General features: G+C 45.9%; 2 protein-coding genes across 4 annotated transcripts; one reads left to right on the plus strand and one right to left on the minus strand.

The window, feature by feature from the left end:
• The first annotated feature begins 659 nt into the window (after nt 1-659).
• drc12 (dynein regulatory complex subunit 12 homolog) lies at nt 660-6,034 on the plus strand. Of its 3 annotated transcripts, none has more exons than XM_015337410.2 (7): nt 660-746; nt 1,194-1,277; nt 2,463-2,528; nt 3,253-3,372; nt 3,761-3,853; nt 4,369-4,499; nt 4,850-6,034. In XM_015337410.2, exons 2-7 carry the CDS (start codon nt 1,214-1,216, stop codon nt 4,976-4,978), a joined length of 603 nt encoding a protein of 200 aa, XP_015192896.2. In that variant the 5' UTR covers nt 660-746; nt 1,194-1,213; the 3' UTR covers nt 4,979-6,034. The 3 variants fall into 3 exon arrangements, with proteins under 3 accessions (XP_015192896.2, XP_015192897.2, XP_006642232.2); XM_015337411.2 differs by having other exon boundaries at nt 3,761-3,823; XM_006642169.3 differs by having other exon boundaries at nt 671-746; nt 1,199-1,277.
• Nucleotides 6,035-7,185: 1,151 nt separating this feature from the next.
• On the minus strand, nt 7,186-17,870 carry LOC107075614 (leucine-rich repeats and immunoglobulin-like domains protein 3). Its single transcript, XM_015337396.2, has 5 exons — nt 17,721-17,870; nt 10,448-10,798; nt 9,084-9,368; nt 8,574-8,705; nt 7,186-7,750 (listed from the first exon to the last, which is right to left on the minus strand). The coding sequence occupies exons 1-5, from the start codon at nt 17,782-17,784 to the stop codon at nt 7,578-7,580; spliced, it is 1,005 nt and encodes a 334-aa protein (XP_015192882.2). The 5' UTR covers nt 17,785-17,870; the 3' UTR covers nt 7,186-7,577.
• Between the last annotated feature and the right edge of the window lie 1,363 nt (nt 17,871-19,233).

Consider the following 19,233-nt stretch of genomic DNA (forward strand, 5'->3'; position numbering starts at 1 on the left):
TGAACCGCACCCCTCAAACAACAGCGATGCGGCTTTTAACTAGACGAAATCGGATGCAAGTCTTCCTGTTCTCGTGTCAAAAGGCTATGGGTACATAAATCCCGGTGATAAATAGTTAACTAGTAATCAAAATATGAGCTTTCTGTACACGCGTTCCCTTGCGCTAACAGAAAGTCTCGCCTTCAGGAAATGTGCTGTGAGAGATGAGAACTGGGCTTTGTGACAGTTTTTTGTCTTCCTTTCAGGACATATGAAATATGAAGTATTTAATTAATGTATGCCCGTAGCTTGATTTTGTATGTTGTTACCGCCTCCCCTGTGTTGGTCATTTTAAAAGCACACTTTAGTCTACAATGCTGATACAAGTGTGATATCCCCCAATACATTTAATGCATATACACATATTTCTTCAAACATATCCTTACGTTTTAAATGTACTTGACTAGGCCATTTTTATTCGGATAATAAAATCACTACTTTCCCGAAGAAGAGGAAAACGCTTTTATCGGATTTAAAATCATTAATGATTTTTGGCGTCTCTGATCCCCACAGCAACGCGCGGCATCGTTTCCTAGCAACGGTTAAACCCCGCCTTCGTGCTAGTTGCTTATTGGCTAATTTCTCCGCCTCCGAGCGGCGTGAGTGGATCATTCACCTGTCAGTCATCCAATACGAACCTCCTCACTGTGCAGTTGCCTTGGATAGTTGAATTTAATTTTTTGCCGGATCCGATTGCTACATTAAAGGTAATGTAAAGTTACAATGTAACTTTTCGCTTTGCAACCTTTCACTAAATCCTGTCTGAACGCGTAAGCAAAACTAAACTGAATTAAGTACATCTGTTGCAAGTTTCCATTCCGTATAAACTGTAGCTCATCACAAATCTGCGTATACAGACATATGCACAAGCTAAAGCTTTGGTTAACTAAATAATGTACCGTGCAAAGTTTCAGAAATTGTCTGGAGTGCAATGACAATAGACGAATGTTGTTATCTAGTGTTTAAATACAGTTGTACAGTGCCTTACTGGCTTTGAGTCTTTAAAAGACCAATATCTCAATCATACTGCAACCCCGCACCATAAATCACATCACGCATTCAAGCCTGACTGTCTGTGTCGTTTTGCGTTCGCTTGAAGGACTCGTTTGCGAGCTAAGGCAAATTTCTCTTTCGTCTTCTGCGACAAAATGAAGGACAGGCAGGAGTCAGCCCAATGCCGCCCAAGAAGAAGGGGAAAGGGAGAGGAAAGAAGGGGAAGGCGAAGAAACGCGGAGAAGGTAAAGACCGAAACCTTGTGAGGAGTTCCCACGGTAACGGCGGGATCATTTACTCGCTCTCCCGATGTCCCCGACTTCACGTTTCCCCAAATACGCTTCCCCGCGGTTTACTGCGCCTCGGTGTGCGGTCACAGCCGTGTCCCAAGGCACACTTTTGCAAGGGAATGTCCCGCCAGATCCTGCATCTGTCCGGGGTGTAATAGCTGTTCGTTTTGTTCAATTCGACCCTCAACGGCGCGATTAAACTGGTTTTACATCTCATTCATGGGGCGCTTTGGGACCCTTTGGGGTGAATTCGTTCCCGGCCACTGGTCTCAGAGCCACTCGACCCCAATCCCTAGGCCAGAGGTTGCCAATCCTCATCCTGGAAGACTTCTGGTTTTCATTCCAATCAAGCGTCATTGCAGTAATAAATTGCTTAGAAAACTTCCGCAAGATTTTTGTTCTTTGTACTAGAAAGTTTGGAATTTGCTGTTACTTTACGAAACACATTGGTGAAAAGGCAGCTTTAGAGCTGAAAACGGTCACACAGTTCAAAGTAGTCCTGCTTGTACAGTATGTCAGGTAAGGGTTCAGCTGTGCAACTGAGGTTGGGCTGGAACAAAAACCAGGAGCTGTGTGGTCCTCCAGGACCAGGATTGGAAACCCCTGCCCCAGACACTGCTCCACTCCATTGCACCCAAACTCTGTGTCAAGGGGCTGACCTCACATATTGTTCTCCTGTGGAGAACAAGAGTTTTCACTCTTGTGATCTTAAAAATAGATATGATAAGATCACTTTATTAGCCATATACAATTTCTTGCATTAGGAATTAGTCTTTTTGCATACCCCAGCTTGCTCTCCATGAGACACACAGACAGGGAGAGAAGCTTGAGGTCAGAGCGCAGGGTCAGCCATTGTACAGAGCCCCTGGAGCAGTTGGGGTTAAGGGCCTTGCTCAGGGGCCCAGCGGAGTAGGATTCCTCTGCCGGCCGTGGGATTTGAACCCGCAACCTTCCAGCCACAGGCGCAGAGCCACCACTCCGCCCCTTTATTATTAAAGCCTTTCCAACTAAGAGGCAAAGAAGAAAAAGGTGTAACCTAAGGAAAAGAAGAAAACGGACGAGTGGAGTTATTCAAGGACCGTGCCTTGTCAGACTAGGCTGCCTGAGCCCCTCTCTTGCTGCCTCTGTGTTCCCCTGTAGAGGACGGGCTGGAGGAGAAGTACAGACGCAGCGCTCTGGACGTGGCCGTGCTGAAGGGACACCTCGGTGAGGAGAGGCCTCGTCCCCCCGTCTGCACGTGAGAGACACGCTTTCCCCACACGTGCCACATGTGCCCGCCGCCGCAGAGACAGCCCGCCGAGCCCACAGGGCGGGAGAGGTTCGAGCGAAGGCTGCCAAGCAGCGAGTTAAAGGTTTCTTCCGGGCTGAAAAGCAGAAGAAAAGAAACGCAACGTTTTCGGCTGTGGGGCCTTCTTCGGAAGCTGAAGAAGAAGAAGACTCCAGAGCTGAAACGTTGTGCCTCTGTGCTTTCCCTTTCAGCACGGAATAAACCTTTTCCTGTTCCTAAATAGTTTGGAAGGCCAGGGTGATCATTAATCATACTTTTAATAAAAATAATTGCTTACACTTATACAGCGCTTTTCTGGACACTCCACTCAAAGCGCTTTACAGGTAATGGGGATCCCCTCCACCACCACCAGTGTGCAGCCCCACCTGGATGATGTGACAGCAGCCATAGTGCACCAGTACGCTCACCACACACCAGCTATCAGTGGGGAGAACAGAGTGATGAAGCCAGTTCATAGATGGGGATTAGTAATTTTCCTGTTGGCTTCCCGGGCCCACTCTCCAACGCTCTGATCCAGCTATGAGTGCTCAGACGGGCCCTGCGCTGTGATTTCAATGGCAATCCGAGCGCGGCCTCACTCTGTGTCTCCGTGTCGGCCTGTGCGTGTGTGTGTGTGTGTCTGTGTGTGTCTCTGCCTGCCAGCCCTGAGGCACGAGGTGGCACGCCAGTCCCAGGCCAGCGGTCAGGAGCTGCAGGCCCGAGTCGGCACGCTGGAGCGGGAGCTGAGCAAGGAGAGAGAGGACAAGAGGGACATCAGTGCCGGTGAGCCCCACGCCCGCCCCTGCACTCCCGAGGGACACCCCGAACTGGAACACGGCAGGGAAAGCATTACAGCAAAGTCAGAAAGCTTCTTTTTGTAGCCAGGCAGCTTTCTCTGTCTCCAGATTCACATTCCATCATATACAAATAACGATGCAAACCTGCGACACAGCTAACAGAAAGCACCCCTGTTTTGCTGTGGCGATAACACCTCTAAGACCTACCACGCTGTACTTGGGTTCACTTCTGACCTGCCCCGTAACTGACAGCCCCTCTTACCTTCACACGCTGTTATACACTCCCGAAATGGCTTCGAAATATTATGGTAAATATCGTGGTATATGGTTCAGGTCCTGACGTCAGCGATCGGTTTCTCTTGCTGTCCTGTCAGACCTCACGCGACAGTACAAAACCATGCAGACGGAGCTTGGGGTCAGAGTTCACCAGCTGGAGGGTGAGGTCAGCAGGCTCCGGAAGCAGCTGGGTAGGGGCGTCTCTCTGGCTCTGTGTGTGTGTGTGTGAGGTTTCTTTTCCTTGGTGGAGTGAGGAAACGAGAAAGGGGGCGGCAGTGTGGCGTGGGAGGTCAAGACCCCTGCCTCACAGATCTTGGGTCCTGGGTGTAATCATTGCCTGAAACACCTTCTGTGTGGCGTTTGCATGTTCTTCCCCTGGGCGTGTCAGCTTGGGGTGTTCTGGTTTTCCTTCACCTTCCAAAGGCATAGAGTGAATGTTAACTGGTGTCTCTTAAAGTGCTCCTGTGTTCTTACGTGTGTGTGTGACCTTGTGTGCCATTGCTTTTGCAAGAGACCGAAGCAGATGCAACATTTAGCAGCTTTTAGATAATGGAGAAGGAGGCGCTGTGGCCCAGTGGTTATAACTGCTGCCGGTGTGAGTGTGTGTGTCTGTGCCCGCCGCGCTGCCGGGATAGGAGATAGAAGTGACATCATGACATCGCGGCCCCGTGATCCAGATGGAGGCTCCGTGTCCCCCCCCCCGCAGGCCTGTGTCAGGACGCCCTGCAGAAGGAACGCGATTCCCGGGAACAGCTGGAGCTGGAGAAGGAGGCCGCCATCGCTGAGCTCCAGGGCAAGATCGACGACATGGAGACCGGCTACGAGAAAATCCTGCACGTGAGTCAGGGTCTGGGCAGGGGGCAGCGAGCGGCCCTGCTTCACTGTCCTTCTGATCGTCTGGCTCAGCTGCACGTCAAGAGCTGCCAGCCGTGTTTGGGACGAGCAAGACGGGGCGACGAGTGCAGGGCAGAAGCACCTTTAAATCCTTTCAGGTTGCAAAGTGCTCTGATCGTGTGGTTCTCTGCTTGTGATCCTTGAGCCGGTATGACTTCTGTGATCCGTTCTCTTCAGAGCAGGGCGTGTAGAGACGAAGGCCAGTGGGCACGGAAGGACTCTGGTCGGGATCTGATGCTTTTTGTTTTTAAACGGCAGTCTCACGCCGGTGTCGATCCTGCTCTCGTTGGCAGGGCTGTCTGGACTCCCTGCTGACGCGGCTGGCGGAGTCGCGGCGGCGCTGGCGGGACGAGAGCACCGCGCTGCACCTGCAGCACAAGGAGCGGCTCGCCGACTTCGGGCTCAACCCCCTCGACATCTAAAACAATAACACCCCCCCACAAGCAGACACACCGGCTGGGAGCGCGGGAGGGGGAGACAGACCCTCACGGGACAATCCTGGGGACAGGAAGTGTGCCGGTGATGACACTGCAGCTGGACAGAACTGTGCAGACCTGCATGTGGAGTAAAATAATAATAATAATTCCTTACACAGTATACAGTATAGCGCTTTTCTGGACACTCCACTCAAAGCACTATACAGGTAATGGGGACTCCCCTCCACCACCACCAGTGTGCAGCCCCACCTGGATGATGTGACGGCAGCCATAGTGCGCCAGAACACTCACCACACACCAGCTATCAGTGGGGAGGAGAACAGAGGGATGAAGCCAGTTCAGAGATGGGGATTATTAGGAGGCCATGATTGGTAAGGGCCAGGGGGTAGATTTGGCCAGGATACAAGTTTAACACCCCTACTCCGTTTGAGAAATGCCCTGTGATTTTTAATAATCATGGAGAGTCCGAAGGACGCCACCTTTTTTTTTACCATATAGTGTCCCCGTCACTGCACTAGAGCATTAGGACCCACAAAGACCGCAGGGTGAGCGCCCCCTACCGGCCTCACTAACATCTCTTCCAGCAGCAACCTTAGCTTTCCCAGGAGGATAATTTCCTGCTGGTGGGGACTGAAGAGTATTTGCCCGCATGCTGTCATATGAGTTTAGGCACTTTTTCTGATCATAACTATCTGGTGCTCTGTGGAAAGGTTCTAAATAAAGGCTTTTTTGATTCTCATTTTACTCTAGGTTTTTTACATATACTGTACATATGATAGTAGTTCAGGTGGGGAGCTGCGTCAGCATGCGTAGGCTGCAAAAGAACAAGTAATAGGTTTACTCCAGGCTGAAAAGAGAAGAAAGAAAACAACTTTTCGGCCATGGAGCCTTCTTCAGGTGTGAAGAAGACCACACCGAAGAAGGCTCCACAGCCAAAACGTTGTCTTTTCTTTCTTCTCTTTTCAGCTTGGAATAAACCTATTACTTGTTGGTGTACATATGATTCTGTGGTTTATAGGAAATAAAGGACCTGATAACTGAGTTGAGTTGAGCTCTAATCCTTCATCACACCACAAGCATTCTGTTTTAGTGTTCATCCTGAAGCAGGCTTTTTTGCTGGTTGGGGAATTGCACAAACAACAGTTAGTAAACGAATTGGAATTGTAAGATGGCCTGTTCTTCTCCTAGTTTGGAAAACGTTCCTCCAAGAGCAGTGGAGGGTTAAAAGTTAAAACCTTTTACTGTCTAGGCCCTCCAGAGCTCATTTCCAGCTGGACCTTTGTCCCCTCAGACACTTTGTAATATCTCTGGAAGTAAACACAGCAGAGGCCTGCTTAAGATCTAGAGTTGAAGATAACCCCCTGGGCATTAAGTGTAAACCATCAGATTTCTTTTATGTCTTAAAATAAATAGAACAGACCCCAGACAGAAATATACAGAAAAAAAAACAAAAGGTGGATTTTTCTTGTCTTCAAAGATCAGTTTTTCAAGCTGTGGCCTTTTCAGACAGCTGGAAATAACTCGTAGTCATTGCCCTATGTGCCTACTATTTTTGACAAAAAATTGAGGCAAAAAGAAAAAAAACAACAACATACTTTTTAGTAAATACAGGACCTGGAATTCCCCAGTAAATCTATACAAAAATATTAAATAAAAGTGCCCCTGCAGCCTGTGTTTCAGTTTTAACTTCATTCACAGTCACTATACCACACAGATAGGATATAACAGCAGGATCAACCATGAAAAAAAATCTGTATCTTCCATTTTATTGTTATCCCTGGCGCCTTCCTCGGTCTTGGGGCTACACGGTGCAATATTCTGCGGAATAAGAAACTACCAGCTTTCCCAATTAGCAGCATTATGGGGGAGAAATGAAACGGTGGGACTGCAATGCCACATATGTCCACTAGAGGACACCCTCACCTCGCGGTCTGCTAGTAGTGGGCTCCGAGACTGAGCAACACACTTTCATGACGGCAGCAGTGTGTCCAACCCCGTCCCTAGGGGCGGTTTTGTCTGTAACTTTCTTAATTACACACACTCGTACTTGACTTGAGAACTCACACTTTAGGAGGGAGTATATATATTGCTTTACATCTTCTGTACCATGAGTGTGACGATTGCTGAAAAGCATATGACTGTTGTGGCCAGAGATGACGTGTCTTTGTGCCTCATACCCTAGTACTAACATCAACAATAACAAAAATATTTTTTATTTTACACAGTGCCTTTTGTCATACATTATGGCTTTGTACAGTAAAACCATCCACAGAAGAAGCTGGTGGGCACACACTAATGCAATGAAATGTGCCATGGCTTTTGAAGCTAGGCCAATAGGCTTCTGGCATGAGCCAGTTCCTACCCCGATTCCCAGGTCCATGCCTGGAGAACATTCCTGGGAGAAAAAGACTCATTTTGTCTTTCCTGTATCATGCTTCCAACACTGCTACAGCAGGGAGATGGATTTCACCAAACGTCAGGAAAACACCCCCACACTGGGCCTTCAGAGTCTGTGACACTGAGACATTTTAATGCTTCAATGTGCCTTTTCTTGTCCGTTCAATAAGACGCCACCACCAGTGTCCTAATCCATGGGTACTTCCAGTCTGTTAGTGTTGGTCATCGTGCGCCCTGTGAGCTTTTCCGCCGACGGGTTCGGTGTCTGCGCTTCCTGATTCGGGCCTTTGGCTGGTCTCCTCAAGCTGGGATACATGGGCACGTAGATGCTCTCGCCTTGCAGGGCAGTGCTTTTCTCATCTAGGGATCGGCAACAGCCGCAAAACAAAAACAACGACAGTGTGTTACGACACTGTGGCTCCTGCGCGGCCAACAGACATGAAATGTTCCTGGAGTTACCCGTCCAGCGAGCACCTCTCTCCCTCCCCAGAGCGATTACAAGTGCTCTGGCTTGCCTGTGCTCGTGTAACCGGGCTCAGTGCACTGAACATGGTCCAGATGTGACATCACCCCCATTGTGATGTCATACAAAACCTAGGTGGGGGGGGGGTGCCATTTCAGGACTTGAAAGTAGGAAAAGTCTAGGAACTTTGAAACTAGGCTTCAGAAAAGAGCAAGGGGGAAATTTACAGTGAGCAATGAATCAGACTGCAAAACCTGGCAGGACGCCAGCTGTCTTCCAAAGAGCCAGATTGAGCAGTGGCCTACAATATGATGAGTACTAAATCGCGTTTAACACTCCACCGAGGGAGAGCTTTTCTGGAGATCATCATATATCACATTTTTAAAACAGGTCTCATTTTGACAATAAAGCAGAAGAGACTTGCAATGTACATTTGCCTTTGGCAGAGCAAAACAAACATCTCATATAATTAAGATTGAAAGGTCTCTCAGCAGATACACAAGGGAGTTCCTGGCTTGCTTGCTGATGTTTGGTGTGTTCTGTGGCTCTTTCTGGAGTTTGTTTTAGCATCTTGAGTTCTCATGAAGCAGCTCCACCCCAAGGTGTTTGTTCACTGTGATCATGTCGAGGTGAGGGGAGCTCAGTTCTAGAAAGAGTAAGATCTGGCTGAAATCCTATCACACACCTCCCCATCAGAAGGACAGGAGACACAGGACCTACCGGTGTGAGATACAGGCCTGCGCTTGATAAAGAAGATGGCCTTGGCCGATACAATGAGGAGAACCAGGACAGCAACAGGAATAGACACCAGCATTATCAGCTTCTTGCTCCCTTTATCACACATAGGGAATTCTGTTGATGAAGAGAAAGAAAAGAAGCCAGCCCTGTTAACGATTAAGAGTAAAAATGAATAGTAAGTTTTCTTTCAGAGTGAAAAGGGTAATCATTACGTATCTACACTGCTTTTCTGTGACTAGAAACAACATGTGCGTTTACTGTGCTATCCCACTGTCCAAAAGGCATTTTGCATTGGTGAGATGAGCAGTGATTTCATCCGCTCAGTTTAATCACAACAATTTGCAAAACCCATGGCAACTTAAGACAGTAAAAAAATAGATCCCTTAGCAATCTGTAAGTATTTCCTGGCTCTAGCCCTGCGTGTTACCCCAGGGGTATCAGCTGCCCACGCAGAAAGGTTAACGTTTCGGTGCCTGCGCTCTGACTGCCCACCTTGTAACCTGAACTGTGCCTCTTTCCTGCTGACCGCATTGCTGACCACACAGGTGTACACCCCGCAGTGGGATGTGTCCAGGCCCACGATGCTCAGGTTCTGACCGTGAAGAAGTGGCCTCCCGTCTCGGTACCAGGAGATGTTCGGGCTGGTCCCTCGGGAGGCTGAGCAAGAGATGTGAAGGCTGCCTCCCTCTGAGGCTCTGCAGGTGAGGTCAGGCTCCAGTGAGGAGTCCTGGGTGCGATTGGGGCTCTGACAGCTGAGCTGGGGCGTGGCGACAGGCACTGGGGTAGAGGGCACAGCTCATTCTCACAAGTGTAACAAACCCAGGACCTCAGTCACACGAGCACCACAGTGATAATACTCAGTCTCACAAGTTCACAAGTGTAACAGACCCAGGACCTCTGTCACACAAGCACCACAGTGATAATACTCAGTCTCAGAAGAGTAACAAACCCAGGACCTCTGTCACACATGCACAACAGTGATAATACTCAGTCTCAGAAGAGTAACAAACCCAGGACCTCTTTCACACAAGCACCACAGTGATAATACTCAGTCTCACAAGTGTAAGAAACCCAGAACCTCTGTCACACAAGCACCACAGTGATAATTCTAACTCTCACAAGTGTAACAAACCCAGGACCTCTGTCACACAAGCACCACGGTGATAACATTCACTCTCACAAGTGTAACAAACCCAGGACCTCAGTCACACAGGCACCACAGTGATAATACTGCAGACTGCTCGCAATTAGGCTCATTTAATCTGCTACTCCACTGCTGTCTCCCCAACATGAGAAAAAGGCAGTGACTCTTAGGGGCTCTGGAATTGCCCAGTCTATAATTTCTCTAGCTTTCATATGTGTACGTGAAGAGTATTCACGAGAATTAACTTCCTTTTGCTTGCTGTTTCTGTAATTTCCATCTTAATGCAAATTACAGACAGATATTAATATTAAGTAGTTTGACACTATTAGAAAGGACCAGCTTGAGCACTGTGCATAGTTGATGACAGCAGCCAGGACCAGCTGTTTTGCCTGTATTAGGGCTCAACAATGTGGTATAGCTGTGCTTCAACCAGTGAAACAGGCTTAACCTTGATCTTGGAATGTTCTCCTTTCAGGTCTGTGGTATTTTTATGAGCAAACAGAAGATGGTATGATTCATGGGATGTATGAAAATTAGATTTAGAGAGAAACACCCTCTAGGTTTATAGTGGCATTTTAAGACCATGGCAGTTGCTGTTTTGGGTTAAATGATTAATTAGCTCTTGCCCTTTTTTATTAAAAAAAGGCGGTATGATACAGCATGAGATCATTAATATTCATACCCATAATTAGAGAGGGAGAAAGTTGTGTACCTTCCACGATCAGAGTGAAGTTTTTGACCTTCACATTGCCTCCCGAGTCGGTGATCTGGACGATGTAGAGTCCTGTGTCCTGCTGGCTCAGGTTGCTGATCCAGAGGAAAGTGTCGGCGTACCGGATGCGCTCCTTGTACTGCGAGACGGTGTGCTGTCGCGGGGCCGGCCCGTCGTCCCGGGGGTTGTAGTCCGCGATCCGGAGCTGGGCCGTGCCTTTCTTCACCTTCCACGTCACGGACCCCAGGTGCTGCCCGGGGGCGCCCGCGTCCGCCGTCAGATTGACCGCCTCTCCCTCCTGGGCGTACACCGGACCAGTGTCAGCCTCCGCCCCCAGCAGCGCCATGCAGACTGCCTCCCCCACCACACAAATAAAACACTGATATCATCCAGTCGGTCAAGCAGTCAATCTTGAATCTTGAATGACAGCAGCAAGAACAATCGGCATAGAATAACATAAATTTAAAAGCACAAAGAAGCACAATAGGGAAATTATAAGCCACAGATAACAACGGTATACAGCATTTCCAGTGTATAAGTAGCCCACATGTTTTCCATATGCAGCCTGTATACAGTATATAAACAACATATAAGATCAGATCGCTTTATTGGCCATATACAATTACTTGCATTAGGAATTTGTCTTTTCGGAGACCCCAGCTTGCTCTCCATGAGACACACAGACAGTGAGAGAAGCCTGGGGTCAGAGCGCAGGGTCAGCCATTTATAAAGTGTCCCTGGAGCAGTGGGGGTTAAGGGCCTTGGTCGGGGGCCCAACAGAGCAGAATTCCCCTGCCAGCCGTGGGATTTGAACCAGCAGCCACAGGTGCAGATCCTTAGCCACAGTGCCACCGCTCCGCCCAAATGGATGAAAGTACATGGCTTGTAAATGTATGAACATCTCTACATACTACACTCGGGCTGGGCAGGACTTGAACCGCACGCTCGGAAAGACAACAATCGGTTGCCATCAAGATCTCACACAATATTTAGACTTTGGCGAATCTGAATGTGACCATCCAGTGGAAAAAAGTGCACTTTGCACCCAATCAGTCCTCAAACCCTGCAAACGTGATCCTTGGTTTCACAGGTTCCCCCACTGCCAGGAATGGGGGGGGGGCACAGACAGGGGTTGGTTATCTCCTGCACGTGCAGTCGGAGCACATTCTAGCCCTGCAAGGGGGCCACACAATACTAGCCTGCTTCTAATCTGTCGATGCGAGCGTCACGAATCGCACTCGCGCGTGTAAGCGCTCCCACATTCCCACGAGCTCTTCTCTCGCCAAACGTTCACGCACCAGTCTTCTCAGCACTATTTAAACCCTCACTAGTCTTCCTTTCCTTACTCACGATTGAGGTCTCCTCCCTGAGCTCCGTATTCGTACGTTCCCTACCCGCAAAACTAGTAATTAGAATCCCGGCATTTCGACTCAACGCTTCCCTTCGACGACGTCTTCGCTTCCCGATTTAGAACCGACGGATTCTCGGCGCCTTCCCGGATTTTGACCCCAGCACTAGTACTCGACCACGTCTTCGCCTCCCCTCTCTACTTCCTAATCTGAAGAGCCTCGCATAGGATCCCAATCCACCGAAGTCCGGTCCTCCCTGACAGAGAGTCCCAAACAAACAGACATGGACTCTTTCAATGTGTCCAATCTGGGCCCACACACGCTCGGCACCCCTGTACAGAGCTGGACATGGATGATGTGTTAGGGTGTGGATGGATTTTTAGCTCTGGTGTTTACTTTGCAGCTGAGAGAAGAGCATTCTGACAAGGTTTGAGAGCCCAAGCAGCATCTTATTAAGTCAGACTAGAATTGTCCACGGTGCATGTACTTCCTGTCATTTGACCTCTGCATTTGTAAAGAAATCAATCATTGATAACTGATCCCATGATTGACAATACTGATATTTCCAAGTTGGAATATGTTGGGGGGAGTTTTCGACACTCTTGAAATAGCAGAGAAAATCTCCCACATCTTCAGTACTTTCTGAGTCAAGTGCTGTGCGGTACCAGGATGATTAAATTCACTAAAAACACTCGAACACCTGTGCCTAACGCCCCTTTGGTGTGTTTTTAAGCAGAGAGCCTTTCCATTGACCATAAATTTATAGAGCAGCCTAGTAAAAAACAAATCGTTTTATTTTAGTTCACAGAAATGATGATACAATTAAGCAACGTGTTTGAATCGCCACAGAAATGAAGTCAGTTTGCTCTTTGGTGAATGCAGGTGGTAAATCATTGGTTCTACAGGAAAACCACAGAACTAAGATACTGACAAGAAACTGGGTAGAATCCACAGTCAGAGAACCTCTTACCGTAACAGCAGGGGAAAGTCAAAACTTTCATTCCAAATACTAACATTAAATAGTAACGAATTTACTCTTCAACACAGGAGGACTTCCCTGCTTTACACTGAGCCTTCAGCTTGTGATCATCATCACCGTTTCCTACTGTATGTGCCAGGCCATTCTCCCACTGCCTGCTGGTTTAGACTGCACTTTGCTCACTTTCACCTTGTTCAAACAGATGGAGGAACAGATGGATGGAGAGATGGAGGGATGATGGAAAGATGAAAGGATGCAGGAATGGAGGGATGTGTGGATGAGTGGAAAGAGGGACAGCAGGACGGAGGGATGGAGGAAAGGGTGGATGGAGAAAGGGATGGAGGGACACTGGGCGATGATCATGTGTTTTCATGGTCTAACAATCAGCTGTCTGGCTGCTACAAGAAGCTCATGTATCTAAAAATTCACCTGCCGTGTGAAAGAAATTCATTTGAAAGTGCCACAAAAGCTAAGGATCTTTATCACTTCTTGAAAGCTGTAGCATTCACGTAGCGACCTCTATGATAAAAACATGTTTATGATATAATTTCATTCATACAAATATCAATCTTGTGAAGTCCTTTCTACCTCTCACCAAATTAAGCAAACAAAGTGTTTTTTTTCCCCCCAACAACTTTGCTTATATATAGGAATAGGACTGAGAATCCTCTACTCACAAAAACAGATCACAAGAACACGTCCGGAATTGGCCATTTTTTGCACAATCCATTTTGCGTCAGACAAGCAGTTCAAGCAGGGCAGCGTCGTTGAGAGCAAACGGAAATCTCAAATCACAAATAGCTCAGACACTCATCGCAACTGTTTCTTGCTGACATGGGCCCAGATTAAAGTCTATGCCCACCCACTAACTGCAGGTTACAAACCTTTGAGCAGAAACGTTTATCTTCTGCTCATGAGAAACGCGGGCAAAGGCTAGGTTTGTCTTGTGTTGCTGACAAGTAGGTTGGGGTTTTGATTTGATCTGAGTCCAGTTTTGTTAGCGGGGCAGACATTTCCTCCTGACTTAGTGCAACTGTACGCCTGTGCAACTGGCGTACTTAGTGACTTAGTGCAACTGTTGTTTCGTACAACAGGCCCTGGGGAAAACAATAAAGGTGCATAATCCAACTGGCAAAATCACACAGTCAGCTGCGTTTTTTTTAGGTTTTTCTAGATTTTAATAAAACACAAAACCACTTTGCCCCTGTGGTTTGAGTGGACCAGGGTGTGGAGAGTAAAGTGACTCAGGACGGCCAGGCAGGACGACACGAAACACAGTCAAAAAGCTCGATCAGAGTTTCGTTTCCTGGCGAAAACAACTTGCACAGCCGCGGTGTCGACGTTTTCAGTGTCATGATTTATTTTGTCATCTTTCAGGGCGCTTCAGTGCCCTGCTCCTCTTTCTGAAGGTTTTCTGCAAAGCGACACACTTCAGTTTCCCCTGATCAAAGATGGCGCCTCCCCAGCAAAAACACGACAAAGTGGTCTGTGTGCAAGTGACCTCCACAAAGTGATTTCTGAGCTCTTTCTCCCCCATTCTATTTCCTATCTTTTGTCTGAGAAAGCAGAAGCTGAGGTCGTGATGTGGAAAAATTTTAAAAGCAAGCTGTTGAAAACAAAGACAAGATGTTGTGTGTGCATTTTATTTTTGTTACGAATCTCTGTCACAGTCTTATTCTGACCTTCTCTGGAAAAACACGTACGTACAAAACAGACTATGGGGTTGGGGGAGGGTACTGGGGACCTGCAACAGACGTATTCAATATCCAGGAAGATAATGACAAAGCCAACCAAACAAACTATTTGGGTCCTCAAGGGACATGTAGAAATTAGGAGTGTAGATGTTTAGGACTGAAACCTGGATGCACTCTACACAAAGGGTTGTGGGGGGCTGGAGCAAGCTGCTGTTGAAGCTGATTGGTCTACAACAAACCAAATGGCTCCTTTTTCATTTGTAACCATTTTTGCTCCGTTATGTTCAAGGCCAGACAGCGTTTCCCAAAATTATGCATTCTTCCACGTCTTCTTCTTTGGAGTGTCTTCCTGCTGCACTCGTTACAGCCCTGATCTAGCTCCCAGCAGAGAATGAAGACGTACCTCTGCTGTGGCCTTCACACAGCCCACCCATGTCAGTAAGAGGGAGGGCAGCTGTACTCACTGCAGGGCGCTAATGCAAACCACATCCAAAAAGAAAAACAAAGCCCTGAATCTCACACTCTCACCGTTTTGCTATTTAGGGAATACAGACATATGAGCTCCAAACATCACAGAAAACGCAAGAGTTTGCCTGATTTAAAAACGACAAACTAAGGCCAGAAGAACGAAATAAAAGTTTTGAAGGCATTACCTTGAACGACCTTTGTAAAAAATACAACATAGTTACACACATGCGTATGAGGACAGAAACACACACTTGTGCTGGGGAGTAACTGATCAAAAGCTGACATCTCACTCAGAAAACTGCAACTGTGATTCCTACTTTAATTAATTGTGGGGGTGGATTAAATTTTTTGTATCAAAAATAATAAACATCTTGGTGTATTTTCTCCTAAACGACCTGCACCTGAGTAACCATGTGGAGAAATCGACTACGCTTGTAGTAAATTAGTACATATAATTTACATTTATATAATTTACCAAATTACATTACATGAAATTTTACATTAAACACAGGCAGTTGCATTCACAGTGTTAGCAGCTTTTCAGTGGTTAGATAGCCCAAAACTAATTACAGGAACTTAAGAATATAAGCTTACTTGTGAGTTTACCTTAAATATCAAATTAAATACCTGGTATCTCTGGATACTAAGCAGGTCAGGTCCAAGTACAATTATACATCTGAGGTTTGAGGATGTGCAGTGTGGAAATATAGTACCTGAGAACAAGGCCTGTCACCTCTTGAGAAGTTACTAACTGTAATTACACTGAATTCATGGTCAAGTAGCTTCTGATTATTGAAAGTAGAATCCCTATTACTACTGTATATAATAATAATAATAATAATAATAATAATAATAATAATAATAATAATGTAGCTGGAGTTTTTTTTTTACAGTCAATTGCTGCATTTTCTCTTCATCTTAAGGTTTAAATACGAGCAAGCTTTAAATACCATCCTTGCAAACAGCTTAATTATTTTAATTTCAAACATTGCGCACGTTACACCTGCCGCTCATTACTACAGAACTCTTAACACATTGAAACCATAAACCAATCCGGACATCACCACTGAGAGTTTGCTGACCTGTTGTTCTGATCATAAACTGATGTTTCATAGGCATTATTTCAGTTGACTAATTTTCATCGTTACCTATTCAGTCGTTTTTCCTGCACACTTGAGATGCGTGCGGTATCCCAATACTGTGTGTGCAGGTTTAAAGGTTTGAGAAGTGAAATTATACTTAACAGTAGATTTAACTAAACTGGAATATGTGTGCACTTAAATTCCGGTTTATGTTTCTAATTTGGCAACAACACAGAATAATTTCTAGAAGAAGAAGGCACCAGGCGTCGACACGAAACGACTCTGCTGAACGCTCGCAACAAAACTGATCCGAATCTTCCAACACCAGTCCATCAAAATCCCGGCCAAACGCTATTACAAAGAAATGTATTGCAAAGAATTGAATTGCCTTTAAATATCAAATATCTTTGACAAGCAGATCTACGGAAGAAGAAAACATCGAAAAGACAAAACTTTGATTATATATACTGTATGTGTCGTTTAAAAAAAAGTAGCTAAACCGAGATCCCAGACCGTGGGAAAAAACAAGAGAGAAAACACGGGGGCGTTTTTCACGAGTGTACTACTCATAATAATAATTGCACGGATTATTTATCAAGCAGTGCAATACTGATACCGCGGCCTGAGAAGTGCCTTTTGATTTCAGCTGTTTTAAATGAGTAATCAGCCACTCGGTTTATCACAAGGTGCGAACGTCTACGGCCCTCTTGTAAGTGTTACAGCGTTTTTCTCTTCGTGATGTTTAGATAGTGCTTGAATTCTCTAACGCAGCAAGCTCTATATAAATAAATATATATATATTTGAAAGCGTAGATCAATAAGTGTTATTTTATTCCTAATAAAAGAAAAACGTGTTTTTCTAAACTCCGACGACAGTAACGCTCGCTCGAGGTCTTGATGTTTCTGCTGTTGAATGTCGACCTCATAGGCAGCCCCCTTTTTCTCAAAAGGAGAAAATAAACTCAGTGCTCCCGGTAAAAAAAATATACATTTTATAAAAGACAGCACGAAAGAAGCACATTGCTCTAAAGCATACTTTAATCATGTTTTCTCCCTGACATTTATTAGTGAATAGTATATCCCCAACCCCCTGCCCCAAACATAATTTTTTTCACGGTATCACCTTTCGGTGAAAGTATAAATATTAAATTGCAGCTCGGCTTTTGATTCGAAGTGTACAGGATGTACATTGATGTAAGTTTACAACTGAACAGCGCGAAAAACCAGTTTTTGGGAGGAAAGCGCGCTCTGTTTTTTTATGGTATGATTCACAAACCATACAAAACAAACAGCTGCTATAGAAATTTGGGGAAATAAATACCAGGCCTGTTGCATCTTCAGTCTATACAGTGACAGGTGCTCCTGTAGTCCTGCACTAGATTTAGCGCTTCTGAAAGGGCGAGGAGCACACCTTTGGAATGAAACCGCGATAGTTACTGCTCTATCACGTTATAACATCACACACTGGACGGATTTGATACATTTCATTGATCGTATGAAAATATAATCCAATATAATCTGTTATCAAGAGGAATCAAATTTACATTGTCAGATGGAACAACCTCAGTACCCGGTTTTGCTTCCGCAAATTTACACACACACACACAACAAAAAAAAACACATTTCCAGTCTCATACAACTGCCCGCGGACCCGTATTTCATCGTGCACACCGCCACCAGCGTGTTTGCTCCTCATCTTACCCAGCAGTGTGAGAGCCGAGGAGAGCAGACGGGCGCACGGAGACCCTGGGGGACTGCAGCCCATCCTGAGTCCAGCTCGGAGCCGAGGAGCGTTACGGATGGTGCCGGCTGACAGCAGAGCAGCCGCGGTCCCACTACTGCTGTGCAGACGCAGCGCAGCGATAAGAACGACAGTTAACCCCCACAGAAACCACAGCGCTCTTGTAGACCCGAGTCGCCAAAACGGGGGCTGTTCAGAGTCAAACAAATAAACAACAAGCCTCAAAAGAGCACTTTCGGGACCCCTTCAAGAAAAAGACCCCTTGTGCCTGGTCAGAGAAACATTCTCAGGACTGCTGAAACACAGTCACTTTTTTATTGTAAATAACTATGACCGTGAAGTTGAGTCATTCATCTATAGTTGTTAATAAAAAAAAAAACTTTGAAGATTTCTATCTGTAAAGTTACCCTTACCACCACAGTTTACATAACGCGCACACAGTAATCTCTTACAGCAGAGGGGGAAAAAACGTGAACTGAAAGAACTTCACGCTGAAGATAACATAGGCCTACATCATAGACAAAAAATACACGTATCCCACAGTATACCCCTAGATACAGTATATAGTAAAAGTGGGGAGACAGTTTTGAGACGTAAAGACGTATGTGTGCAATCAAGTCATGTTCTGCCCCAGCCTGTATACATATCTATGTCAATATTTCTGTAGGTGAAGGTAGTTTCTGAAAAAAAAAAAACCAATTTGCAGAGACGCCCGTTTAGTAGTAATGGTTAATATACCACTCCGTACCTCCTCTGATTTCATGCAATAAGTTGTCTGTGACACTTCCTGAAGTAACAAATCGACATTTAAAGATGTTGTTTTAAAAAAGGCGCCGCTGGTCATTATAGACTGGCCAATACTGAATTCACGAACGCAGTACGTCGGGACATATTGCTTTTGGCCCCACTGAATGGTTTGTTATCCATGAAAAGGACAATGATGTCAGTCTTTATTCCGATATGTTTCTTTTTATATCTATTCATATCAATAATAAGATAAGCGTCTCTGAGGACACAAAATCACACAGGGCGACAGAATACTAGCGATAATATGGATTGAATATATAGTGGATCCTAACAATGACACGATTAACAAATATATTTTAAAATAACCCCCAGTTCTGCTTACTAATCAAGCAGAAACAAAGTTAGTAGTATGCCTATGTTGTATGTCATGGGTAACCAGTTCACTATATAGTGCATATCCAAGCAGATGCATGCCTGTGCAACTCAATTTCACACAAACCCACAGCTTGCAACGCTGACGAGAGGTCAAAGCTGGGTTTGGTAAGTTTTTTTGTACTTCAAACTGGAGGAAGACAAGGGATGGAAAAATTTAATTGAAAAGAAATGTCCTTTCGAAGAATTTTCCCCGCAATTCTCTGAAAATACTTCGCACAACTCAGTGAGGCATACACAAAGCCTTATGTGACCTAAATACCGCTACTGCGCATCCAGTGTACTGAACAATGT

This window comes from Lepisosteus oculatus, chromosome 23 (assembly GCF_040954835.1).
Source record: "Lepisosteus oculatus isolate fLepOcu1 chromosome 23, fLepOcu1.hap2, whole genome shotgun sequence".
NCBI lineage: Eukaryota > Metazoa > Chordata > Actinopteri > Semionotiformes > Lepisosteidae > Lepisosteus > Lepisosteus oculatus.